At 40.9% G+C, this 22,733-nt stretch overlaps 1 protein-coding gene across 3 annotated transcripts in view; it reads left to right on the top strand.

The window, feature by feature from the left end:
• LOC126171351 (kelch-like protein 26) overlaps positions 1-22,733 on the top strand; it is a 343,678-nt gene that overhangs the window by 247,817 nt on the left and 73,128 nt on the right. For all 3 annotated transcript variants that reach the window (XM_049920794.1, XM_049920792.1, XM_049920793.1), the window contains exon 3: positions 8,728-8,958. In XM_049920794.1, the coding sequence (XP_049776751.1) occupies positions 8,797-8,958 (162 nt within the window). In that variant the 5' untranslated portion in view covers positions 8,728-8,796. The remainder of the gene's footprint in view (positions 1-8,727; positions 8,959-22,733) is intronic.

The raw sequence follows: 22,733 nt of genomic DNA, 5'->3' as shown, positions 1-22,733 counted from the left end.
CTAGAATACAAAAACTAGAGACAGCAACTCACTACTGCAGACAAATGTATTCAAAAAAATGTATATCCAAAAAAATTAAACTCAGACACTACCAGACTGTCATTAGACCGCAGATACTATATGCATCAGAAACACTGGCAAATTTTACATACGCAGAACAGATAGAAAATCGTGAAAGAAGAATTGTGAGGACAATTCTTGGACACAGGAAAATAACAGATGATCAAGGCAAGCCTGTATACAGACTAAAAAGCAACAAAGAAGTGTATACGAAGTGCAGCAAAATTACAGACGAAATTAGAAAAAGATGATGCTCCTTTTATGCTCACATCATGAGGATGAACCCGAATAGGCTTACAAAACAAATATTTTCGTACATCGCAAATCTAAAAAATAAAAATTTATGGTTTATCAACACAGAAAGAGATCTAAAAGAAATGGACATAGATCAGGAAACAATATTTAACAGAAACCTTTTTAGAAAAAAACTGAATTCATTCACGGGTTTCGGTGTGAAAATTAAGAAGACTTGTGGAACTAAATGATCTGAAGAGAGAAAAGCCGCCTTCAGCGCAAGAATGAAAGAAGTGTGGACTGAGAGAAAGAAGACTTCCCAGAAGCGCAAGAAATAACTGTTTTCACGGTCTTTAACGGCCAAATTTGTATAATAATAATAATGATAATAATAATAATAATATAACCACAGCGACTGCATAGAAGCGATGGAAAAAACAGATGCCTATAAATATCTAGGATACAGACAAAAAATATGAATAGATAATACAAATATTAAAGAAGAACTAATAGAAAAATATAGACAAAGACTAACAAAATACTGAAAACAGAATTGACAGCAAGAAAAAAGACAAAAGCTATAAATACTTATGCTATACCAATACTGAACTACTCATTTGGAGTAGTGAAATGGAGTAACACAGACCTAGAAGCACTCAACACTCTTACACGATCACAATGCCACATATATAGAATACATCACATACATTCAGCAACAGAAAGATTCGCATTAAGCAGAAAGGAAGGAGGAAGGGGATTTATCGACATAAAAGACCTACATAATGGGCAGGTAGACAATTTAAGAAAATTCTTTATAGAACGAGCAGAAACTAGCAAAATACACAAAGCAATCACTCATATAAATACATCGACTACACCATTGCAATTTCATAACCACTTCTACAACCCTTTAGATCACATCACATAACATCAACAGATACGAAGAAAGTAAATTGGAAAAAGAAAACACTACATGGCAAGCACCCGTATCATCTAACACAGCCACACATCGATCAAGACGCATCCAACACATGGCTAAGAAAAGGCAATATATACAGTGAGACGGAAGGATTCATGATTGCAATACAGGATCAAGCAATAAACACCAGATATTACAGCAAGCATATTATTAAGGATCCCAATACCACAACAGATAAATGCAGACTTTGCAAACAACAAATAGAAACAGTAGATCACATCACAAGCGGATGTACAATACTAGCAAATACAGAATACCTCAGAAGGCATGACAATGTAGCAAAAATAATACATCAACTACTTGCCATACAACATAAACTAATAAAACAACACGTTCCCACATACAAGTATGCACCAAAAAATGTACTGGAGAATGATAAATACAAATTATACTGGAACAGAACCATTATAACAGATAAAACAAAACCACATAACAAACCTGACATCATACTCACCAATAAAAAGAAGAAATTAACACAACTAATCGAAATATCCACACCCAATACAACAAACATACATAAGAAAACAGGAGAAAAAATTGAAACATACATCCAACTGGCTGAGGAAGTCAAGGACATGTGGCATCAGGATAAAGTTGACATTATACCGATTATACTATCAACTACAGGAGTCATACCACCCAATATCCACCAGTACATCAACGCAATACAGCTACATCCAAACGTATATACACATCTACAGAAATCTGTAATTATTGATACTTGTTCAATTACCCGAAAGTTCCTAAATGCAATGTAACATAAATACTGTACAGTTAAAAGGAAGTCACGCTTGATCAAGGTCCGCGTCACCTTCCATTTTTAACCAGACATTACGTCTGAGACAGGAAAGAGAAATAATAATAATAAAACAAATAAATAAAATAAATAAAAATCCACCTATTCTTGTCTAATAGATTTTGAGTCTTTCTTATTCATGTAATAGAAGTATTGTCTCAAAAATCGATGCCATTTATTGTAAATAATGTCCCCAGAATGAGATTTTCACTCTGCAGCGGAGTGTGGGCTGATATGAAACTTCCTGGCAGATTACAACTGTGTGCCGGACCAAGTTCGAGTCTCGGTCCGGCACCCAGTTTTAATTTGCCAGGAAGTTCCATAAATGTTTTTTATGCAATTCTTGTTACAAAGTCGAACGACTGGAATGTTTCTCCAGTGTCGCTTGTCTATGTCTGAAAGTAAACACAACTTACGCACTGGAAGTTTTTGCTGTTGTGAAATTTTCGTAAAAAGGGGCACATGTTTGTGTCTTGCCATTTTCACTGATGGTGAGGAGCTTCGAAAAAATCCCTTCCATTCATATGAAGTCGCGAAACAAATCTCGATCGTGTAATGTGTGTGATGAACTACATTATTTCAGAGAGCCGGTAAGAAATGAAACATCGAGAATATGGATATTATGCACGCACAAACTGACATTGGACACTACACCTTAACTATAATCAATTTAAAATTGAAATGGGATGAAAATTCAATTGAGTTAACAAGTAACTTATACTATGTCTTGGATCGCTGTACAGCAGTGCTGCGCAACAACGTGCTCGCGAAGCAAGCTGTGAGCAGCAAGGCGCGATCACGGAGCAGTGTGAGCACGCTACACCCACTACCTCCCACTACCGGACCAGAGCAGAGTGTGGGGAGAGTCACGTGGGGCACACAACAGCTGCCGCCAGTCAATGTAAATCCGCGGCAACCTGCAGGGATATCACTCACGAATTATTACTGCCACAAATGAAACAAATAAAGGAGAATGTACACGTGCCACATAATTTTATTAGCTTAGTGTATGCCTCTACATTCGTATTAATATGTGAACTGTTAGACAATAAAAGGTGTCACTGAAGTGTGGGATTCTCGGTTATCTTGTACTTTTTGCCCTTTATAATTGCGTCTATGTTCGGAGTAATTGTTCTCGTGCATTGTAGGTGCAGTGTGCAGTTTAAATTTCGATCAGACAATGCGTTTCTCAGGCGCGTCTTGTTATATTTCATTGCAGAGAACAGTTGTTCACAAACATACGTGGAACCGAACATTGATATTATTGTAGCCGCCAGTTTGTGCAAACGAGGAAATCTATCCTGAGGGAAGTGTCTGCAGAATTTCAAAATGTTTTCGTTGTTCTGAAATTTGTCTCTGTATTGTCACACTGCAGGTCAATAATTTCTAGTTGCAGCTCAGGACAAATTTCTTCAATATTCGCTGAATATGGACAGGAGAACAGATCAAAACCACTGTCTAGTGCTGTCAGATCTTGAAAGCCTTGATCAAATTCTTCCTTAAGGGCAACTAAACTATGTGAATAACGTTCAGTCTTTGTGAACATCTTGCATGGATAATTTAGGAAAATGAGCTAGATTTCCTGTTGCCAGCTGACGCACCCAAAGTGTCAATTTCATTTTAAAAGCTCGTATTCGATCTATGAAATGAGTAATTAGCAGATCTTTACCTTGTAGTGAAATGTTCAAACCATTCAGATGGCTAGTTAAATCTGCTAAGAACGCGAGATCACATTTCCATGCAGGCGCTTTCAATTCAGGAACACACATGTTATTTATTTCCATGAACATATTTATCTCATCTAATAGTAAAAAAAAATCGATTTAATAATTCGCCACGACTAAGCCAACGGACCTCGCTGTAATAAGGCAGGCTACCATACTGGCTTTCTACATCCTCAAGAAAGCTTTTAAATAGTCTGTGTTGTAGCCCATGCTTCCTTAGATAATTGGTTGTACGAACAACACTCGTCATATTTTTTAGAGTGATACTCTTTGCACGTAAGTTTTACTGGTGGATCACACAGTAAACGCCCCTTATTTCATTCGGCACGGTCAGTTTTTGCATTTTCTCCTTCAACAGCGCAACGAAATCTGTTTTTTTTTTTTTTTTCCCCTGTCATCGCTGGTGCACCGTCTGTAGACACTGAAACTAAAGAATTCCACGACAATCCTATATTTTCAACACTTTCTTCAACACTACTTAAAATATCACCTCCGGTTGTAGTGTTCTTCACGGCTACTACGTCGAGGAGCTCCTCCCTCACCTGAAGATCTCTATTAACACCTCTAATAAATATGGCAAGCTGCGCTGTTCCAGTGATATCAACACTTTCGTCCAGAGCTAGAGAATACGCCATAAAATCTTTACAGATATTTGCAAGCTGGCTCTGGACGTCGTCTGCCATGTCCTGTATGCGACGCATAATGGTCATGTTAGATAATGGCACAATCCGAAACTGTTCAACTTGAGGTGGACACAAATGTTCCGCTGCAACTACCAAACATTCTTTTATTAAATCGCCATCAGTGAAGGGGCGCAGGGATTTTGCTAAAAGCAAAGCAATTTTGTAACTCACTCTGAGAGCTGCCTCAGTTGATTTTTCTTCGTCGTCCAGATCTTCTTCGGATATCTTCCTCGTAAGTTTAATAGCTTCCTGTGCACGATCTGGTCCATCACATTTTCCACTTCCGTAGTCTTTCGCGTGGTACGACATGTAATGTCGCTGCAAATTAAATTTCCTAATAGAATTCAGCGTTTTGTGACATACTAAACATTTTGCAACACCATCTTTTTCTGTAAACAGATGCAATTCCTCCCAATGGGGGTTGAAGTGCGAAAGCATGGCTTGGGCTACACAACGGCGTCATGTCCTGATTCTTAACCAGCGAAGTGACTGTTATAGCTGATCGTAGTACTTTAAACGTTACACAGTCGGCGCGAATTAAATAGGCACGCTGCGGCCCTATTCAAACGTGCGCGCGCATTTCCCCTCCCTCCCTACCTACTCCTCAACCTTGCACCTGCTCGCGAGCACGTGCCTGAGCAGACGCGAGTACTCGCGCTCAAAACCGGCCAGTTGTTAAGCCCTGCTGTACAGCATTATTTGGTGTTCCTCTATCAACAATCCATTGCTTAGGCTATCGACGAGTCAAGAATCTTCTTCGCGAATTTCTCCGCTCTTCTTCGACAATCACTAGTAAAATTAACACGGCTGTTTTTCGCGCTTCCATTTTTCTAAAAAAAACTGTGGTTTGCGAGACAAAGAAGACAACACCTGCTGGACACGGCCGAGAACGCAGTTCACGTTTACCAGTTCGTCCCATGTGCATACGGTGCTCTCTTTCGTGAGGTCGGATGCCCCGTCCGCATCGACGTCAACGTTAAATGAGTACGTGCTAGGCCAGATTTACGTGTCGATTCGCAAAAGTTAATCCAAGAACGGGTTGTCTTTCCCTTGCAGTCTCATGTGAATAAGTAAGCTCAGTTAAACTACACAGCTCCTATGTAACCGTTTACGGTCTCGCCGCTATTCTGAGAAAGACACAGTGAGGTTTAGTTCAAGGGGGCAGTATTTCATGCCGATACTAAATTCTGACGGTTTCTAAGACCGACGGTCCTCTATAACTTAATTTCCTTCGTTCGATATTTTGGCAGAGCGACGTGACGTTGCGCTGACGTTCGGTCCAGTACGGACCGACATTAAGGATACAGGGTACTTGTAAAATGGTGGAAAAATCGAAATTTTTTATGACTTTATTAAATTCTATAGTCTTTTCTGATTACATTGCTATATACATTATAGGGTTTCAAATGAAAAATGACCTCTACATAGCAAATTTTAAAGTTACGGTCATGTATGCCGCTACGCCCCCTTTATTTCTGTTACAGAAACCTGTATTATTTCGTAAAGAACTGTGAACTTCCTGTTTCCAGCGATTATACGTATGATACATAGTATATGTTGGTAACAGTGCAGGTTTCTAGTGTCTGTAAATGATTATCTCCGCTAGTATTTACTTTTGTTTTGCTGAAGCAGTTCGTTGACGTGCTACTGAATGTTTGTTGCCCAAGTGCTACATATATTTGTGGAAGTACATATCCTTTAGTGTGCAATAAATACGAACTATGCCACACATTAAGAAATTCAATAAAAGGAAATTCCGTGGTAACGAGTTCACAAACAAAGCAAGCCACACTGTTGAAAGTAACCTATGTATCAGCTCTTCAGGGAAGAAACACCAACGTGGCACGCCTCCAGGTGATTTAAATTTTTGTGTTAACAATAACGCTGTTTGTAGTGGATTTGTTGTTGTTGATGGTGTGAGCATCATAGCTTCTTTGATAAGGGAAGTGGAGAAATGTAAACAATGTGGTGGTGTAAGCAGTCTGGAAATAACTGAACAACAAAGTAGCAGGAAGGGCTTAGCGTCAAAATTGGTTGTTCTGTTTAGAACCTGCAACAAATCTACCTCGAAAATGACTCAAACGTTTTATGATTTGATGGGCCTTCCTCCTCCTCCCAGTAGGTTCAGCAAGCACGTAAAAATACTTTTAAGGGCCTTGACGGTTGTGTCTAAAGCATCTATGAAACGTGCAGTAGAAGAAACTGTAAATATTGGTGGAACCATGGACATTGCTGTTGCACTTGATGGGACATCGTTCCTTGAATGGTGTTGCAAGTGCTACTTCTCTGGAGAATGGAAAAGTTGTTGATGTTGAGTGCTTATCTAAGTACTGCCACACCTGTCATGATAACACTGAAGGACATACTGAACATTAGTGTTCTAAGAATTATGATGGTTACAGTGGAGATATGGAATGTGATGGAGCTCTAAAAATATTTCAGAGGTCGGTTTCCGTTTATAACGTCAGATGTACGAGGGACCTGGGCGATGGGGCTAAAGCTTTCAATAAAATGAATGAGTTCAATGATTATGGTGATACCTTGGTAACAAAACTGGAGTGTTATGTACATGTGCAAAAGAGGATGGGTGTTAGGTTGAGGAAGCTGCGAAGATAAATGAAAGGACTGTTGTTATCTGATGGAGAATCTCTGTCTGGCCGAGACAGATTGACAGAAACTGAAATAGACCTTCTTCAGAGTTATTATGGACTGGCCATTAGACGAACTGCACCTCTGAATGATCTTACAGCAAAGAGAAAAGCTGTATGGGCCACCTACATTCAAAAGTTGTCCATAGATGGCCACCCTGTTCACGGACTTCGCCCTAAAAGAGCAAATTCTTGGTGTGGTTACCAAAAAGCAAAAGAAAGTGGTCAAATATACTATCATGAGCATTCTTTTCCTGAGCCTGTTACGAATAAAATAAAACCAATTTTTAGAGACTTGAGTGTGACCCTGTTTTGCTTAGTAAATGAAACTCACAATACAAAGCAAATTTTCAACCATTGCTTATGGGAAACATTACCCAATAATCTTTTTGTAAATACATTATAAGTTGGTGTACTAGATGCAGCGATATGTTTCAAGGATGGAGTGATTGAAAGGTTGGAGGTCCTGAGAAATTTAGGCATAAAATGTGGCTCTAATATGGAAGATAAATTGCTTGCGTGTGACAGACAACAGGTGCATGAAGCTGAAAGATTCGCTCTTGAAGTTACCAAAGAAGCAAGACGTGCTAAAAGGAATGCCAAGAGGAAACTTGAAGACGAGAGATGCTGCAGAATGCTTGAGGAATGTTCTGAGGCCCAGTTTAATTCGACTCATATCTTCAACCACAATTTCCTGCAAGTTCTATTTTTTAGAATTCAGATACAAATATTTCTTAAAGTTTTTAAGGCATTGCTGTAATTTTTTTCTGTAACTTACGATAGTCCATACTTATGCAGTAGACTTAAAGCTTCATTGCAGAACCAACTGAATTATAAAAAAAATAACATTTTTATTAGGACAAAATTATTAAAATTTGATGTTTTTAATCCTTGTAATATAGATAATAGGTGGAATTAAATAGGTCTAGTACCTCAGCCATCATGTAATGCATGTCTGGTTAAAGTTTGAAGGAGACCAAATGTATAACATTGGATTAAATGGTACCTCAATCTGAGGGAAAAAAGCATTCCGTCTTCAGGCCACGAGTGGCCTACCGCGACCATCCGACCGCCGTGTCATCCTCAGTGGAGGATGCGGATAGCAGGGGTGTGGGGTCAGCATACCACTCTCCCGGCCGTTATGATGGTATTCTTGACCGAAGCCGCTACTATTCGGTCGAGTAGCTCCTCAATTGGCATCACGAGGCTGAGTGCACCCCGAAAAATGGCAACAGCGCATGGCGACGGGATGGTCACCCATCCAAGTGCCGACCACGCCCGACAGCGCTTAACGTCGGTGAACTCATGGAACCGGTGTATCCACTGCGGCAAGGCTGTTACCCTCAATTTGAGGAAGCATTTTGGAAAAAAATAATTGCATCAGTTTCTGTGTGATTTTTTTAATAACCGTACGCAGGCTAAAAGTATTCAAAATACTTCTAATTTGTTTAGAAAGTGTGCTGCCTTACCTGACATTAACAAAAATCTGTAAAACATATACATTATAAACAGTGCCAGAAAGAAATAGGTGTTGATTTTTACATACTATTGAGCCAAAAAGTACCCTGTGTCTTTAAGGCGACCGCTGTACTGTGTGTTGCAGCCGGTTGCCTGAGCTGGAGGTGCAGAGGTGTCGGCAGCCGCAGCCGGTCCGTGGTCGGCCGCCGGCGACATGACGCGGGTGCGGGAGTGGGGGCTGCAGGACCGGCCGCTCAACACGGTGCACTTCGAGTCACCGTCGCACACGGGCACGCTGCTTTGCGGGCTCAACACGCTGCGCTCCAAGGGGTTGCTGCTCGACGTCACCCTCGTCGCAGAGGGCGAAGCCTTCCAGGTAAATCTCCGGGGCGCAACCGGCGAAAATTTTGCTCTAACTAAATCTAATAATTACGAATTAGAGCAATTTTCGAATTAAAAGCCTATAATGCAGCATAAAATTCTAGTATGCTGTTGTTGTTGTGGTCTTCAGTCCTGAGAGTGGTTTGATGCAGCTCTTCATGCTACTCTATCCTGTGCAAGCTGCTTCATCTCCCAGTACGCACTGCAGCCTACATCCTTCTGAATTTGTTTAGTGTATTCATCTCTTGGTCTCCCTCTACGATTTTTACCCTCCACGCTGCCCTCCAATACTAAATTGGTGATATCCCGGTTGCCCCAGAACATGTCCCACCAACAGGTCCCTTCTTCTTGTCAAGTTGTGCCACAAGCTCCTCTTCTCCCCAATTCTATTCAATACGTCCTCATTAGTTATGTGATCTACCCATCTAATCTTCAGCATTCTTCTGTAGCACCACATTTCGAAAGCTTCTATTCTCTTCTTGTCCAAACTATTTATCGTCCATGTTTCACTTCCATACATGCCTACACTCCATACAAATACTTTCAGAAACGACTTCCTGACACTTATATCTATACTCGATGTTAACAAATTTCTCTTCAGAAACGCTTTCCTTGCCATTGCCAGTCTACATTTTATATCCTCTCTACTTCGACCATCATCAGTTATTTTGCTCCCCAAATAGCAAAACTCCTTTACTACTTTAAGTGTCTCATTTCCTAATCTAATTCCCTCAACATCACCCGACTTAATTGGGCTACATTCCATTATCCTCGTTTTGGTTTTGTTGATGTTCATCTTATATCCTCCTTTCAAGACACTGTCCATTCCGTTCAATTGCTCTTCCAAGTCCTTTGCTGTCTGACAGAATTACAATGTCATCAGTGAACCTCAAAGTTTTTATTTCTTCTTCATGGATTTTAATACCTACTCCGAATTTTTCTTTTGTTTCCTTTACTGCTTGCTCAATATACAGATTGAATAGCATCGGGGAGAGGCTACAACCCTGCCTCACTCCCTTCCAAACTTCTGCTTCCCTTTCATGTCCCTCGACTCTTATAACTGCCATCTGGTTTCTGTACAAATTGTAAATAGCCTTTCGCTCCCTGTATTTTACCCCTGCCACCTTTAGAATTTGAAAGAGAGTATTCCAGTCAACACTGTCAAAAGCTTTCTCTAAGTCCTCAAATGCTAGAAATATAGGTTTGTCCCTCCTTAATCTAGCTTCTAAGATGAGTCGTAGGGTCAGTATTGCCTCACGTGTTCAAACATTTCTGCGGAATCCAAACTGATCTTCCCCGAGGTCGGCTTCTACCAGTTTTTCCATTCGTCTGTACAGAATTCGTGTTAGTATTTTGCAGCTGTGACTTATTAAACTGATAGTTCGGTAATTTTCACAGCTGTCAACACCTGCTTTCTTTGGGATTGGAATTATTATATTCTTCTTGAAGTCTGAGGGTATTTCGCCTGTCACATATATTTTGCTCATCAGATGGTAGAGTTTTGTCAGGACTGGCACTCCCAAGGCTGTCGGTAGTTCTAATGGAATGTTTACTACTCCCGGGGCTTTTTTCGACTATGCTGTTAGAGATCAAAAATTAATAATTATCTTCCTTGGTGATTTTGTTGTATGGGAATTAGGGTGTGTTTATAGGTTCGAGTTACGGTTGCAGTCGTTGTAACCAGACGAATGCGTTCAACGCAGGTATTCTCCCAGTTCCCGTGGTTAATGTGAACAGCATGGTAGAGTGACGGCCAATGGACGTTTGCAACTACTTCCGACTAAAGGAAATTCTTATGAATCCAAAGCGGTTAATAACCTTGCTCCAGGGAAATCAGCTTTTTGTATTCAGTCTCGTAGCAGTCTCGTTGAAGGAAATAAGTAATAGGTTTCTGCTTGTTCCCCGCGCGGGATTAGCCGAGCGGTCGCCGGCACGGTAGCTCAGTGTGTTCGGTGAGAGGGTTAGCTGTCCTCTGTAATAAAAAAAAAACTGAGTTAATCGATCAACGACGAACTTAAACGTGTGTCTTACGACGTCCGCCCCGAGCAGATGCAACGAACAAAAGCGAACAAATTGAGATTAAAAAAAAAAAAAGCGGACTAAGGCGCTGCAGTCATGGACTGTGCGGCTGGTCCCGGTGGAGGTTCGAGTCCTCCCTCGGGCATGGGCGTGTGTGTGTGTGTGTGTGTGTGTGTGTGTGTGTGTGTGTGTGTGTGTGTGTTTGTCCTTAGGATAATTAGGTTAACTATAACATACATGCCTACACTCCATACAAATACTTTCAGAAACGACTTCCTGGCACTTAAATCTATACTCGATGTTAACAAATTTCTCTTCTTCAGAAACGCTTTCCTTGCCGTTGCTGGTCCACATTTTATGTCCTCTCTACTTTGACCATCATCAGTTATTTTGCTCCCCAAATAGCAAAACTCGTCTACTACTTTAAGCGTCTCATTTCCTAATGTAACTCCCTCAGCGTCATCTGATTTAATTAGACTACATGCCATTATCCTCATTTTGCTTTTGTTGATGCACATATTATATCCTCCATTCAACTGCTCCTCCAGGTCCTTCGCTGTATGTGACAGAATTACAATGTCATCGGCAAACCTCAAGTTTTTATTTCTTCTCCATGGATTTTGATTCATACTCAAAGTTTTTCTTGTTTCCTTTACTACTTGCTCAATATACAGATTGAATAATTTTGGGGATAGGCTACAAGACTGCCTGACTCCCTTCCCAAATACTGCTAGCCCTTCGTTCCCTTTACGTTACTCCTGCCACTTGTAGTATTTGAAACAGAGTTTTCCAATCAACATTGCCAAAAGCTGTCTCTAATTCTACAAATGCTGGAAATGGTTTGCCTTTCCTTAATCTATCTTTTAAGATAAGTCGTAGGGTCAGTATTGCCTCACGTGTTCAAACATCACTACGGAATCTAAACTGATCTTCCCCGAGGTCGGCATCTACCAGTTTTTCCATTTGTCTGTAAAGAATTCGTGTTAGTATTTTGCAGCCGTGACTTTTTAAACTGGTACCTCACAACCTCAAAAAGACCTGACACAGAACAGTGCAAGATAGGCACAACACACATACCAACAGCACACAAAATACTTGTGTAAATATTTGCACTTGACAATGAGAATAAATTCTCTAAACACTTAGTGCAAAGTATGAAGGAAAAAAAGGACCGGATGCACTGTTTCACTATTTAAATCAGAACATTTGAGCAACGCAAAGATAGCAAAAGTGTTAATACCGGTAGTGGTCAAAAGTCAAAACATGCAAAATATGCTTTTGAGGAAACCCAAAGGGTTCTGACGGCAAAAACTGTAGCGAAGTTGCACATGCACGGTAGAGACAGTTTGTAAACGGTTTCACTACTACCGTACTTGCCTGTTGGAATGCGTGCCAGTTCTCGATTTCACACGAGAAAATTAAGTTCTTTTAGTGGGTACCTTTTCATTTAAATACTAATTTCCAGTGAACCCTGTACGGAGCCGAGCTTTCGAGAAGTATGTCGGACAAGCAGACTAGTGTGACGTCACAGGTTCGATGCATGATCCGTGTGTCCCGTTGACCCCATAATTCGATGGTTGCGTTTAAACAGATTAGCTTGCTGAGCTTGTTTGATTTTGTAAAGCAACTAATGTTTTCAGCAACCTCTGAGTATGTATGCCCTGTAGAATTAGTAGCCCAAACGGTAGGCACAGAAACATGCGTCACTGGCCATCTACTCATTCCTTACAGTGCGCATAGTAAGCCGAAGGTAAGTAGTATGTGGCCAGATGCGCCACAAAGCCAACATACGTACTGCACGCATAGAGGACAAGATATCATAACGTAGAGTGCATCAGGAAATCAGCAATTCTAGCCTTCTGTGTGGCCGCTGCATTATATGCCATGGCAGTGAACAACACAGAGAGAAAATGAGTCGTTATGGATGAAAAAAGTTGATGGGCACTCAGGAGGAGGGGAGAATATTTGAAATTTCTTCCAAAACAATGTCTTTTAGTGTACGTTTTCGAAACTGAGGGTAAGTCACAATAGGTGTTGATTCCTACTGGAACTTGTACAACTGATGTTAAAATAGCAAGACACCATGATAGCAACAGCAACTCCTCCGAGGATTTCCGACTATTCTAAGGTTCCATGCTCCTGAAGAATCGAAGTCTGTCAAAAACTTGTACTTTCGGTACGTAAACATATTCTCGAGGCCTGAATGACGAGTCTTTCTCGATGATGCTGTGAACCCAGTTTCTTTTCAATTTAAACTGCAACTGTACTTGCCTATACTTTAACATACAGCGTATTTCGTTTAATTCTGTATGACATTGGTACTTTGTGTGATATTCTTTACTTTTGATGTCAAAAAGACATGGCTTGATTTCATATTATTGGCTAAAATATGTGATCTTAGCTCCAGTTTGCCATATTCTACCTACTGTCTTCTCGAAATCAATTGCCAGTGTGCCACTGGAGCTGTGAAAAGCACATCTGCAAAAGTTTTCACCACTTTAATGATCAACTCAGCGAATCAAAATTAGGAGCAAAAATTCGTGTAGACGTAAATTTTTGCCCAGTAGTAGGGAGGAGTGTAATGAGCAACATACTCAAAATCCTGACCTGTGAGGTGTGAGCATGGGGTGTCAGGTTGTTTAGAGATCACTTTTTATGTTTTTCTGGGATATATTGAGACCCTCGGCTTCTGTCAAAAATATTTGCCAGTACAAAAGTAACCGCATTAAATTTACCGCAAAGAAGGTGCTATTAATGCCTTTTTTCCCCTCTAGGACAAACGGGGTTCACATTGCAGAAAATGGAAAATGGTAATTATTAAAAATAGTGTTTGACACTTATTGTTCAATGAAGTTTGTTAATAACAAGAGGAGAATTGTATTACAGGATAAATTGTGTTCTGAGGGTGTAACACAGAACAAAGAAAGAGAGGGTGGGGGGATTGAGCTCACAGGATTGTGGTCGTGCACTTCCTTCCTTCGTGGGTTTGTAAACTGATGACTGTGCAGGCGATTGCCTATTCTCTCTACCCCACTACATCGCAAAAAGCAACTATTTCACAAAGTTATACCGACCCTTCCACTGCTCACCTTCCAAATCACTAGCAACACAATGTACAGGCATGCAGAGAGGTGTTTATTTTGCGCAAAGTGTGTCAATACTGATACGAGTTGCTAACAATAATTATGCAAGAAATACTCAAGGGCAAAATCACAATAAAACTCAATGTCCTACATTGCTTGAGGGGTGATTCATTCTTAATTGTGCTGTACAACAGCTGTAGTGGGAAAGGCAACTTTCCCGAACATGAGTGATGTTCATTTTTCAGTGTACAGACAGACTATTCCTCCCATCAATTCCTGTGCATTTATCTCGTGTGAGTAGACCAAAAAACTTCACAGATCTCGTGTATATGTAGTGGCATTATTTTCAGTTCATTGAGTGAGTATTTATTTGCAGTTGTTAAATAAGCTAGTATGTAAAAAAGCTAAACAGCTGGAGCTGTCATCTGTCTACCACACTGGGGAGCGTATCCCAAGTGTAACATACTGTCAATGTGTATTCAACAGCGTTGATTTCATTTTCCCCACTATCAGTGGCTGCAATACTTCTGTCAACATTATGGGTATAGAACGCATCACCCCGGCCTCAGCTCTTCCTACATCTGAACAGGCCCAGATGCTTAAATTGCCTACCGTTGAATGCAAGTAGGTCGCCCATTTGTTATGGACCATAAGATACAGTATTTCAACACAAGTCAAGCAATATACTCGTATTACAGCAGATTACTGTTTTAGATATCAACATGATTGGTTTTATTTCATCACACACATTGGTACCCATCATACAAGATATACTATGGATGTGTGGAAAGTGCCTCCACTCAGTGCAGCCCATTCCTGAATGAAAGAGATTGAAGTAGTCACCAGTAAATCAGTAAATAGTGAGAGAATTGTGCAATAATTTCATGGCCATTTATTAATTCACCAGTGTCTACAGCACTGTTATATAGCTTTGCAATATGGTGTCAACAATAGACAGCAGCGAGATGCCATATTTACCAGTCCAGTCCTTTTCCCACTGATACCTCAAACGTCAATGCAGTGATGGGGTGTCACTCTCTGTGGACACCATAGCAGAGAGGCAGAGCGATTGCTCGTGTGGACCACAGGGATGTGCTGGATCTGTGGGCCAAAATTTTGTGGTAAAACCACTGACAGAGGGGGAAATGCGCTGCAGCTGGTTCTGGTGATGCCAGTGCAGCCCAGCTGAACCTGCTTCTTGGCAAAAACTTTAAAGACGACTTCACCCTGCAGCTGAAATTTTGTCTGGCCAGACAGAACGGACTTTTTCCGCAGTGGCTGTGAAAGATGCATCAGGATATGATAACAGCTGTATGATAATTCTACCAGTGACATCCTGTCTCATGGCAAGCAGCAGTAAGAAGAAAGAATCATCTATAAAACTTGTTCCCATGTGTGGGAGGAATAGAGTTCATCCATTTGACTTTTGAACATTCAGTGAACCATTCAGCTTCACCATTGGACTGAGCATGAAAAGATGCCGTAGTCACATGGTAGTTGCTGTTGGCAACACGAAACTGTTCAAAATCAGCTGATGTGAACTGTGGTCTGTTGTTGAGACAATGAGCTCAAGATGACTTTTCAAGACGACAACCAGAAGATAAAGGCAAAACCAAACTTCAAGTAGTGATGAATGTCATGGGGGCAGCATAAGGAAATTTACTGTATTTGTCTACCATCGACAAGCATCCTGTGTGACAGGATAGAACTGCGAAATCAATATGGGTATGTTGTCATGGTTCGAACAGTTGTGGTCACTGAAAAAACGTGTTGCAGCCGAGCCGATTGATGCTCCAAACATTGTAACGAGAGGTCATTTGCTCGATTTGGGCATCCATTCCCTGCTAAGTGCGGTGCATCTGGTTATTGGTGCCTTTCACTCTAGTGCTGTTGATAGTCTTCTCATGGAAGCAGGGATTCCCCCTCTACGCATCAGACAGAGCCAACCCTTTGTTTCTTATGCAATCACCATTTGCCAATTCCCTGACCATCCTGTGTACCCTGTGCTCTTCGTCAATGAGAAACGTCTCCCTCATAACAACCACCCACGGGTGGGATTGTCGGTTGGCATGCATCCCATTTTCCTCTGTCGGGGTCTCCATCTCTCCTCAGTGGAATGCACCCCATATCTTTCCTCCCATACCCCCCATTGGATGGTGCCTAGGCCACAGATAGGACTGATCTATTCCAGGGTCTCTGTCACTCCTACGGTTTACCAGTGTATTGTATGTGCTGTCCTTGCAGGGTTCCAGGGTGCAACCATCTTTTACTCTGATGGTTCCAAGACAATTGATAATGTGGGATATGCTTTCACATTTCCTACTGGCTTCGAACACCATTTATTGCCCAGATCATGTAGTGTGTTCACGACAGAGCTTTTATCCATTCACAAGGTCTTTCTTTTTGCTTCTCAGGCCTCCCTCCACAGTATTTTAATTTTTTCATATTCCATGAGTAGCCTGCAGGCTATCGACTGATGCTACGCTCGCCACCCTTTGGTCTCTGCTATCCATGACTCGCTCTCTGCCCTTGCGCATGCTGCCTGTTCAGTCGTCTTTCTCTGGGTCCCAAGTCATGTGGGCATCCCAGGGAATGAACTGCATGACCATTTGGCTAGAGAAGCACCTCCCATTTCTTTTCATGATTCCAGCTGCGGATATGCGGATCTATGTCAAATCTCTCTTTGCCCAAAAGTGGAATACCATCTGGAGCTCTATTGCTCGTAGTAATAAACTCCTCACAATCAAGGAGTCTACTGCAGTTAAGTGCTCTTCCTTCCACTCCTCTCAGTAATAGTCCACTGTTTTATGCTGTCTACACATTGGTCATACGAGTCCCATCCCTTGTTTCCTCCTCCGTAATAACCCACCCCCACAATGTGGTTGGGGAGCCAGACTGATGATATCTCACATATTGGTGGAATGTCCTCATCTTTTGGCCCCTCGTGTTAAGTACAATTTTCCCGAATCCTTACATTTAATATTAGTAAACAATCCACAGATTGTTGAAATGGCCCAAACAATAAATCAATCCCTGCTAAGTACAATGACTTCAGGCAAATTGGTTTGAGCAAACTAAACACTAGTGACTTTATTACAACAAATACAGAACTTCCTATTGCAGGGAGCATAGTCACATCACACACATTGCCATTCTCTGTATGCAACAGCAGAACACCTGACCGCTCGGATAACACCTGACGATGCGAAAAATAGTGATGTCACTGTGTGGGGAATTTCTTGCAAACCACATGGCCACCCATGGCATGTGTACTGCAAAACAACTGGAAGAGCTGGGTCAATAGCAGTTGCTTGGGGCAATACATCAAATATCAAAAAGATAATTTTGAAGATTTTTTAAATTCCTGTGTATTGATTTGTAAACATGATTCCTCAGATGAATCAAATGCTGTGTTGCTGCTTGACTGGTCAGAGCCAAGTCCCCATTCAAATGGTGGGCTTTAGGTCTGTACAACAACCCCTACAGATAAGTGGACAATATCAAATCCCAATGTTGTAATTTTTGCACTGTCTGTTGTGGGGATGGCTTGCGCTTGTACAAATATTGGTGGAACTTGGTAACAGTATAGAAACAGTGAGTACCTCTTTTTCAAGCTGACTGAACTACACCGTGATTTATTAAATTTTGAGGCAAAAGCAATGGGTCTGTCAGCTGAACCAATTCTTTGGAAGAGCACTTAATATGCATCCTTTAATCGCTGAAATGAAATGTGTCCAGACATTGGGAATACACGTAAGGAACATTTTTCTGGCACAGCTGGTTCAGTGGAGCAGCAATTTGTAAAGCATTTTCAATTAATTTGATATAGTAGGTAAGCTTCCCCACAACAACTTGGAGCTCCTTAATGTTACAGGACATTAGCAAACCTTTTATTACACACAGGTGCAAAGGAGCAGGATGAATTCCCTGTGCATTTATTGTGTGTCTTAAATGGTCAAGTTTTTCTTGGAAGAAGGGGCACATTAAGCCAGAAGCAGAAAGAAATTGAACCAAATGGTCTACATGAGCTAAATGTTCAACAGGCATTCAACCCAAGACAACATTATCGTCCAAATAGTTTATACAGGAAGAGCTTTTGCTGTTGATTATTTAAGGAACCATTGAAAAAAAGCAGGAGCTAAAGCCTTCCGAATGATAGCCCTTGAAACTGGAACAAACATAGGCAAGTGTTTATCACAAAATATTGCTTGGACTGCTCATCCACTGATAACTATAAGTATGCCTCACACAAATCAATCTTGGAAAAGAATTGCCCTTGTCCCAGTCCATCTATAAATTCCTCTGGTCATGGGAAAGTAAAAGAATCCCCTATGTTTTGTGAGTTTACTGTCGCCTCATAATCGACAAGCAGACATAAACCACCTGAAGGTTTTTTGAGAATTACCAAGAGAGAAGCCCATTGGATTCCAGATATGGGTTGGATAATCCAACTGTCTTCCCATCTTTGCAGTTCTTGAGCAACCTTCTCACGTATTGCATGGGGGGACAGGCCATGCATGAAAAAATCGCAGCCGGACATTGTGTTTTTGTAATGTGCACAACTAAATCATTAGCACTTCCTAAACTCAATTGAAACAGTTAATTGTTCTTACTTCACAAGCCAGAAACCGTGTGCGGCACTGAAACGCTGATTTGTAACACAGTGTCTTGTATGCGCTAGTTGAACAAATCAAACAAGTCTAAACCAAAAATGTTTGCTCTGTTTATAGAACTGAGTACATGACATACTACACATTTTGTAACTCCATGAAAAGTTTCTGGCAAGGTGCAAATACCAAGTACTGAAATTTCGTGTCCATGCAGACAAAATAGAAGTAGGCTACTGTAGCTGTGGGCTGCTGATCCTTTCCTAAGTGTTTATTAATACAGGAGACAGATGCAGCAGTGTCTAACTGCAATTTATTTGTCCTTTGAGCCACTCTTAATACAACAAAAAGTTTTTCTGGCTATGCACTGCACAAGAAGAGTTCCTTGATACAGAAGTGCAAGCTGTTGCTTGCACTGGCTTTAATGGCCTTGCCATTACAGGATGCATTTGTAGACAGTTGTGCTGCAGCCATGCGCCTACGTGGCATCGGCTGGTGCTTGAGCTGTGGTCACCTTGTAAAAACACTGTCTAAATATGACATAGGAAAAGCGTGTAGGACAAGACCACCTCACAGATTACTGTAGCATATATCATGTACCATGAGTCAAAAAATGTTTACCTGTACATTTACTGTCTGTTGAGCCCTGTTTTTGATCACTTTAACACTGTCATGAACTTTAGACTGCGTAATGTGTACTTTGAACAACAGAAATACATGGAGCCTCTAAAAGAACTTCAGTTGTGTCCACAAAGTTTGAGATTTCACAATAGACAGAACTGTTTTCTGATTAGGATCTATCAATCTGAGAAGCAGCATGAATGTGTGATTGCAGCATGTACAATGATGTGACTAACCTAGTCCACAAAAACGCTTGAAACTACAATGTCTTGTCAGCCCTGAGTTCAGTAGCCCACCATTCGAAAGTATGTGGCTACTGCGGCTTGAATCAAAAAAATTTAAACCTTGTTGCCATGACATACCCATGACTTTCATAAGTTCATTCACAGCCAAACCAGTTTGTTGTAACTAGTAGTCTCAGGATGAGAATGGGGGCACAGCTTTAAAAATGACAGTACACAGCTCTGGCTGGCTAAAGAAAAAAAATGATGTGAACCATACCTGCAATGTTGTATGCAGCGAAGTGGGCCTCCAACTGCACCCAATCTTCCAACCATTCCTCTTCCATACTATTGAGTGAATGGACAAAACATAGGTGCAGCAACTGGTGGTGGAGATACTTGCTGGGAGAGGATGTTGTCATTAGTTGTACACTGGACATCAGTCGTTCAACTTAATGTGCTTTGGAATGAACAACTTCGCTTAAAGACATTTCCTGTGGTTGCTCAGACATGTTAAACAGTTGATGTAATGCACAGAAATAATGAAAGGCAAGCCCAGTGTAATGCACGGGAGCCTGCACACCGTAACACTTTGCAAGCAGGTGAGGCAAGTCTACAGAAATGACCAACCTAGATACTGTGTTGTACCGAATGGAAAATATACTTGTTGGTAAAATTGTGGGTTCTTTACTTCCTCCAAGAGGAGACCAAATGGGTACTAAAAAATGTAAAATATTAGTTCACTTTATTATAACATAGATAAGAAGAATTTAACTATGTATAATCCATATCCGCAGATATGTCGTGAGTATTCATAATTCTTTCTGAACATAATGTATCAGTTGATACAGATAAAATAAGTCTCCCACACAGAGTACATTCGACAGTAGCTTCCACTTACAGTTCTGACTAAGCCACTGTGTACAGACAACACTGGTAAACAGGGGCCAGCAATACTGGTATTAGTAGATTTCTGTTCAACAACGAATCTACAGAACTATGCCATTACCAGGTACAGTACATAAAGTCTCTGTACATCTATCTTTTCAGAGATGGTTGCGGGACTCGATACAGGATGTACTGTACCTAGTACTGTGACAGTTCCGCAGTAGCCAAAGTAGTACAGTATACTCACCCTGGTGCTCTTCAAACCATGTATGTTTACTGCGAGCTGTCTGACATGTTCAACTGTCATGCTGGTAGATGCCATCGTGCCGAGGAAAAAAAATGGCATTTAAAGGTGGATGGGGTCCCCAAAGATAGTTGCATACTCCTGTTAATCCACCATCCCTCCCATAATGAAGAGATCCCTAGGGAATGCTATGAAAACATTCACCAGACCATAACGCTCCCTCCTCTTGCCTGGACACTTCTAACAGTGACATGCTGAATTGTCATTGCTGGTAGGTGCCATTGTGCCGAAGAAAAAAAAAAACTGCATGTAAGGGTTTTCTTTCAGACATTTCATGCCATACATGCCAAGGCCATCTGTCCGATGGAACATAGAATGTGATTCATCTGAAAAGGCCACCTGTCACCATTCAGTGGATGCACTGTTGCAATATTGGCATGCAAATTCCAGCCTTCGATGTCAATGAACACAAGTAAGTTTGGGCATCGTAACCAGGTGCCTGCTGCAGGGGCCTATCGGCAGCAATGTTCATTGTATGGTCATAGAGGAGACACTGTTGGTAGCCCCTTGATTCATCTGTGCAGTCAGCTGGATGTCTATTCAACCATACACATCTCTGCAGAAATCGTTCACCCTCCTTCTGTGCACCACTGTTGTATGGCTTGGGTAGCATCATTTTGCTATGCATGGTACACTTAAAACATGGCAGCACACAAACAGTTTACAAAATTAACCATTTTTGGCAATGTTTCCACTCTTGGCCTGAAAACCAATCATCACGCCGTTTCGGACATCAGATATAACGTTCTGATTCTTCATTACAACAATGAATGCACTGTTTTCCACGTCCCCCATCATACTTTATAAACCCTCCACAGCTAGAGTTGCCATCTGTGAAAGGCTATTGTATGTTGACATCAAACATAGGCAGTGGTCACGTTAATATGAGTGGTTCACGAACAACAACAACAACTTGATATTACTGTTGAATTGTGTGTGTGTGTGTGTGTGTGTGTGTGTGTGTGTGTGTGTGTTACAAACAAATGATGTCTCCCACAATCTTGAAATATTTTTGGAGGAACAAATGAATTAATTTAACATGGAACAAAAGGGGTTGGTCTGATAAACCTTGTGCTTTGGGAGACCAAGCGCTATATAAATTGTGGATTACATGCAGGAAATGCCCCTCAAATGTGATGTAGCAGCTGGGAAACTAAAAATTTGAGGTATTTGGAATGCGTAAATTAACGAATACAATAAAGTTCTAAAATCTTTGAAGAGTGGTGCATCAGCAGATGGTACTTGCAAGCCAACTGTCGCCTGCTTTTCCATACCTGGCAGCACTTTAATCAAACGTTTGTATATGTTGCTACAATACCTATAAATTACGTTTGTTAGAAAATTCTGTGCTGGTTCACAAGGATTATATACAGGGTGTTCAGGCTTGCATCAACAGAGTTTGAGGAATAATAAGTTACATACAGAGGATTACATTTCGTAGCCAAAACATTACTTTTAATTTGCTGTTTTATGAGCTACACACAGGTTCTGAGACTGAATAACAGTGATTGTACAGGTGTTAGCAAAAAGTTATCTGTCCATGTCATTTATAAAATTCAGGTGTTCACTCTGTCATGAATCTCATTACATGTTTGATACCTTCTAAACATGACATTCCACTGTTTTTGAGCATGTTTGTATGGTTATGACAGGACCTTCCAATTGTCAATAACTAACTGTGTGAAATTTCATTCAGTCTGTAGTGCACAGCCGGTGTATAGAAAACTATTATTTCACATTGACATTATTATTGGGAAAGCAATACTTACAAGTTTGTCAGTACTAACAGTTATCTTTTCACCTGTAGTGAACAGTATTTGTTAACCATTTGGACAAGCATCTATGTGGGCTGGGTCTTTAATTCATGAGGTAGAAATCCGTTTGCTCCATTTTATTCTTCCAAAACAATAGCACTAATCATTGTAGACAACAAAACTTCATGTATATTCATAGCATTGCACCTGATGAGAACAGTACACAGATTCACATGTTTGTAAAACATATATTACTGAAATAATAGAGGGAAA

Source organism: Schistocerca cancellata, chromosome 1, assembly GCF_023864275.1.
Source record: "Schistocerca cancellata isolate TAMUIC-IGC-003103 chromosome 1, iqSchCanc2.1, whole genome shotgun sequence".
In the NCBI taxonomy this organism is placed as follows: Eukaryota; Metazoa; Arthropoda; class Insecta; order Orthoptera; family Acrididae; genus Schistocerca; species Schistocerca cancellata.
This window is presented reverse-complemented; position numbering and strand designations above follow the sequence as displayed.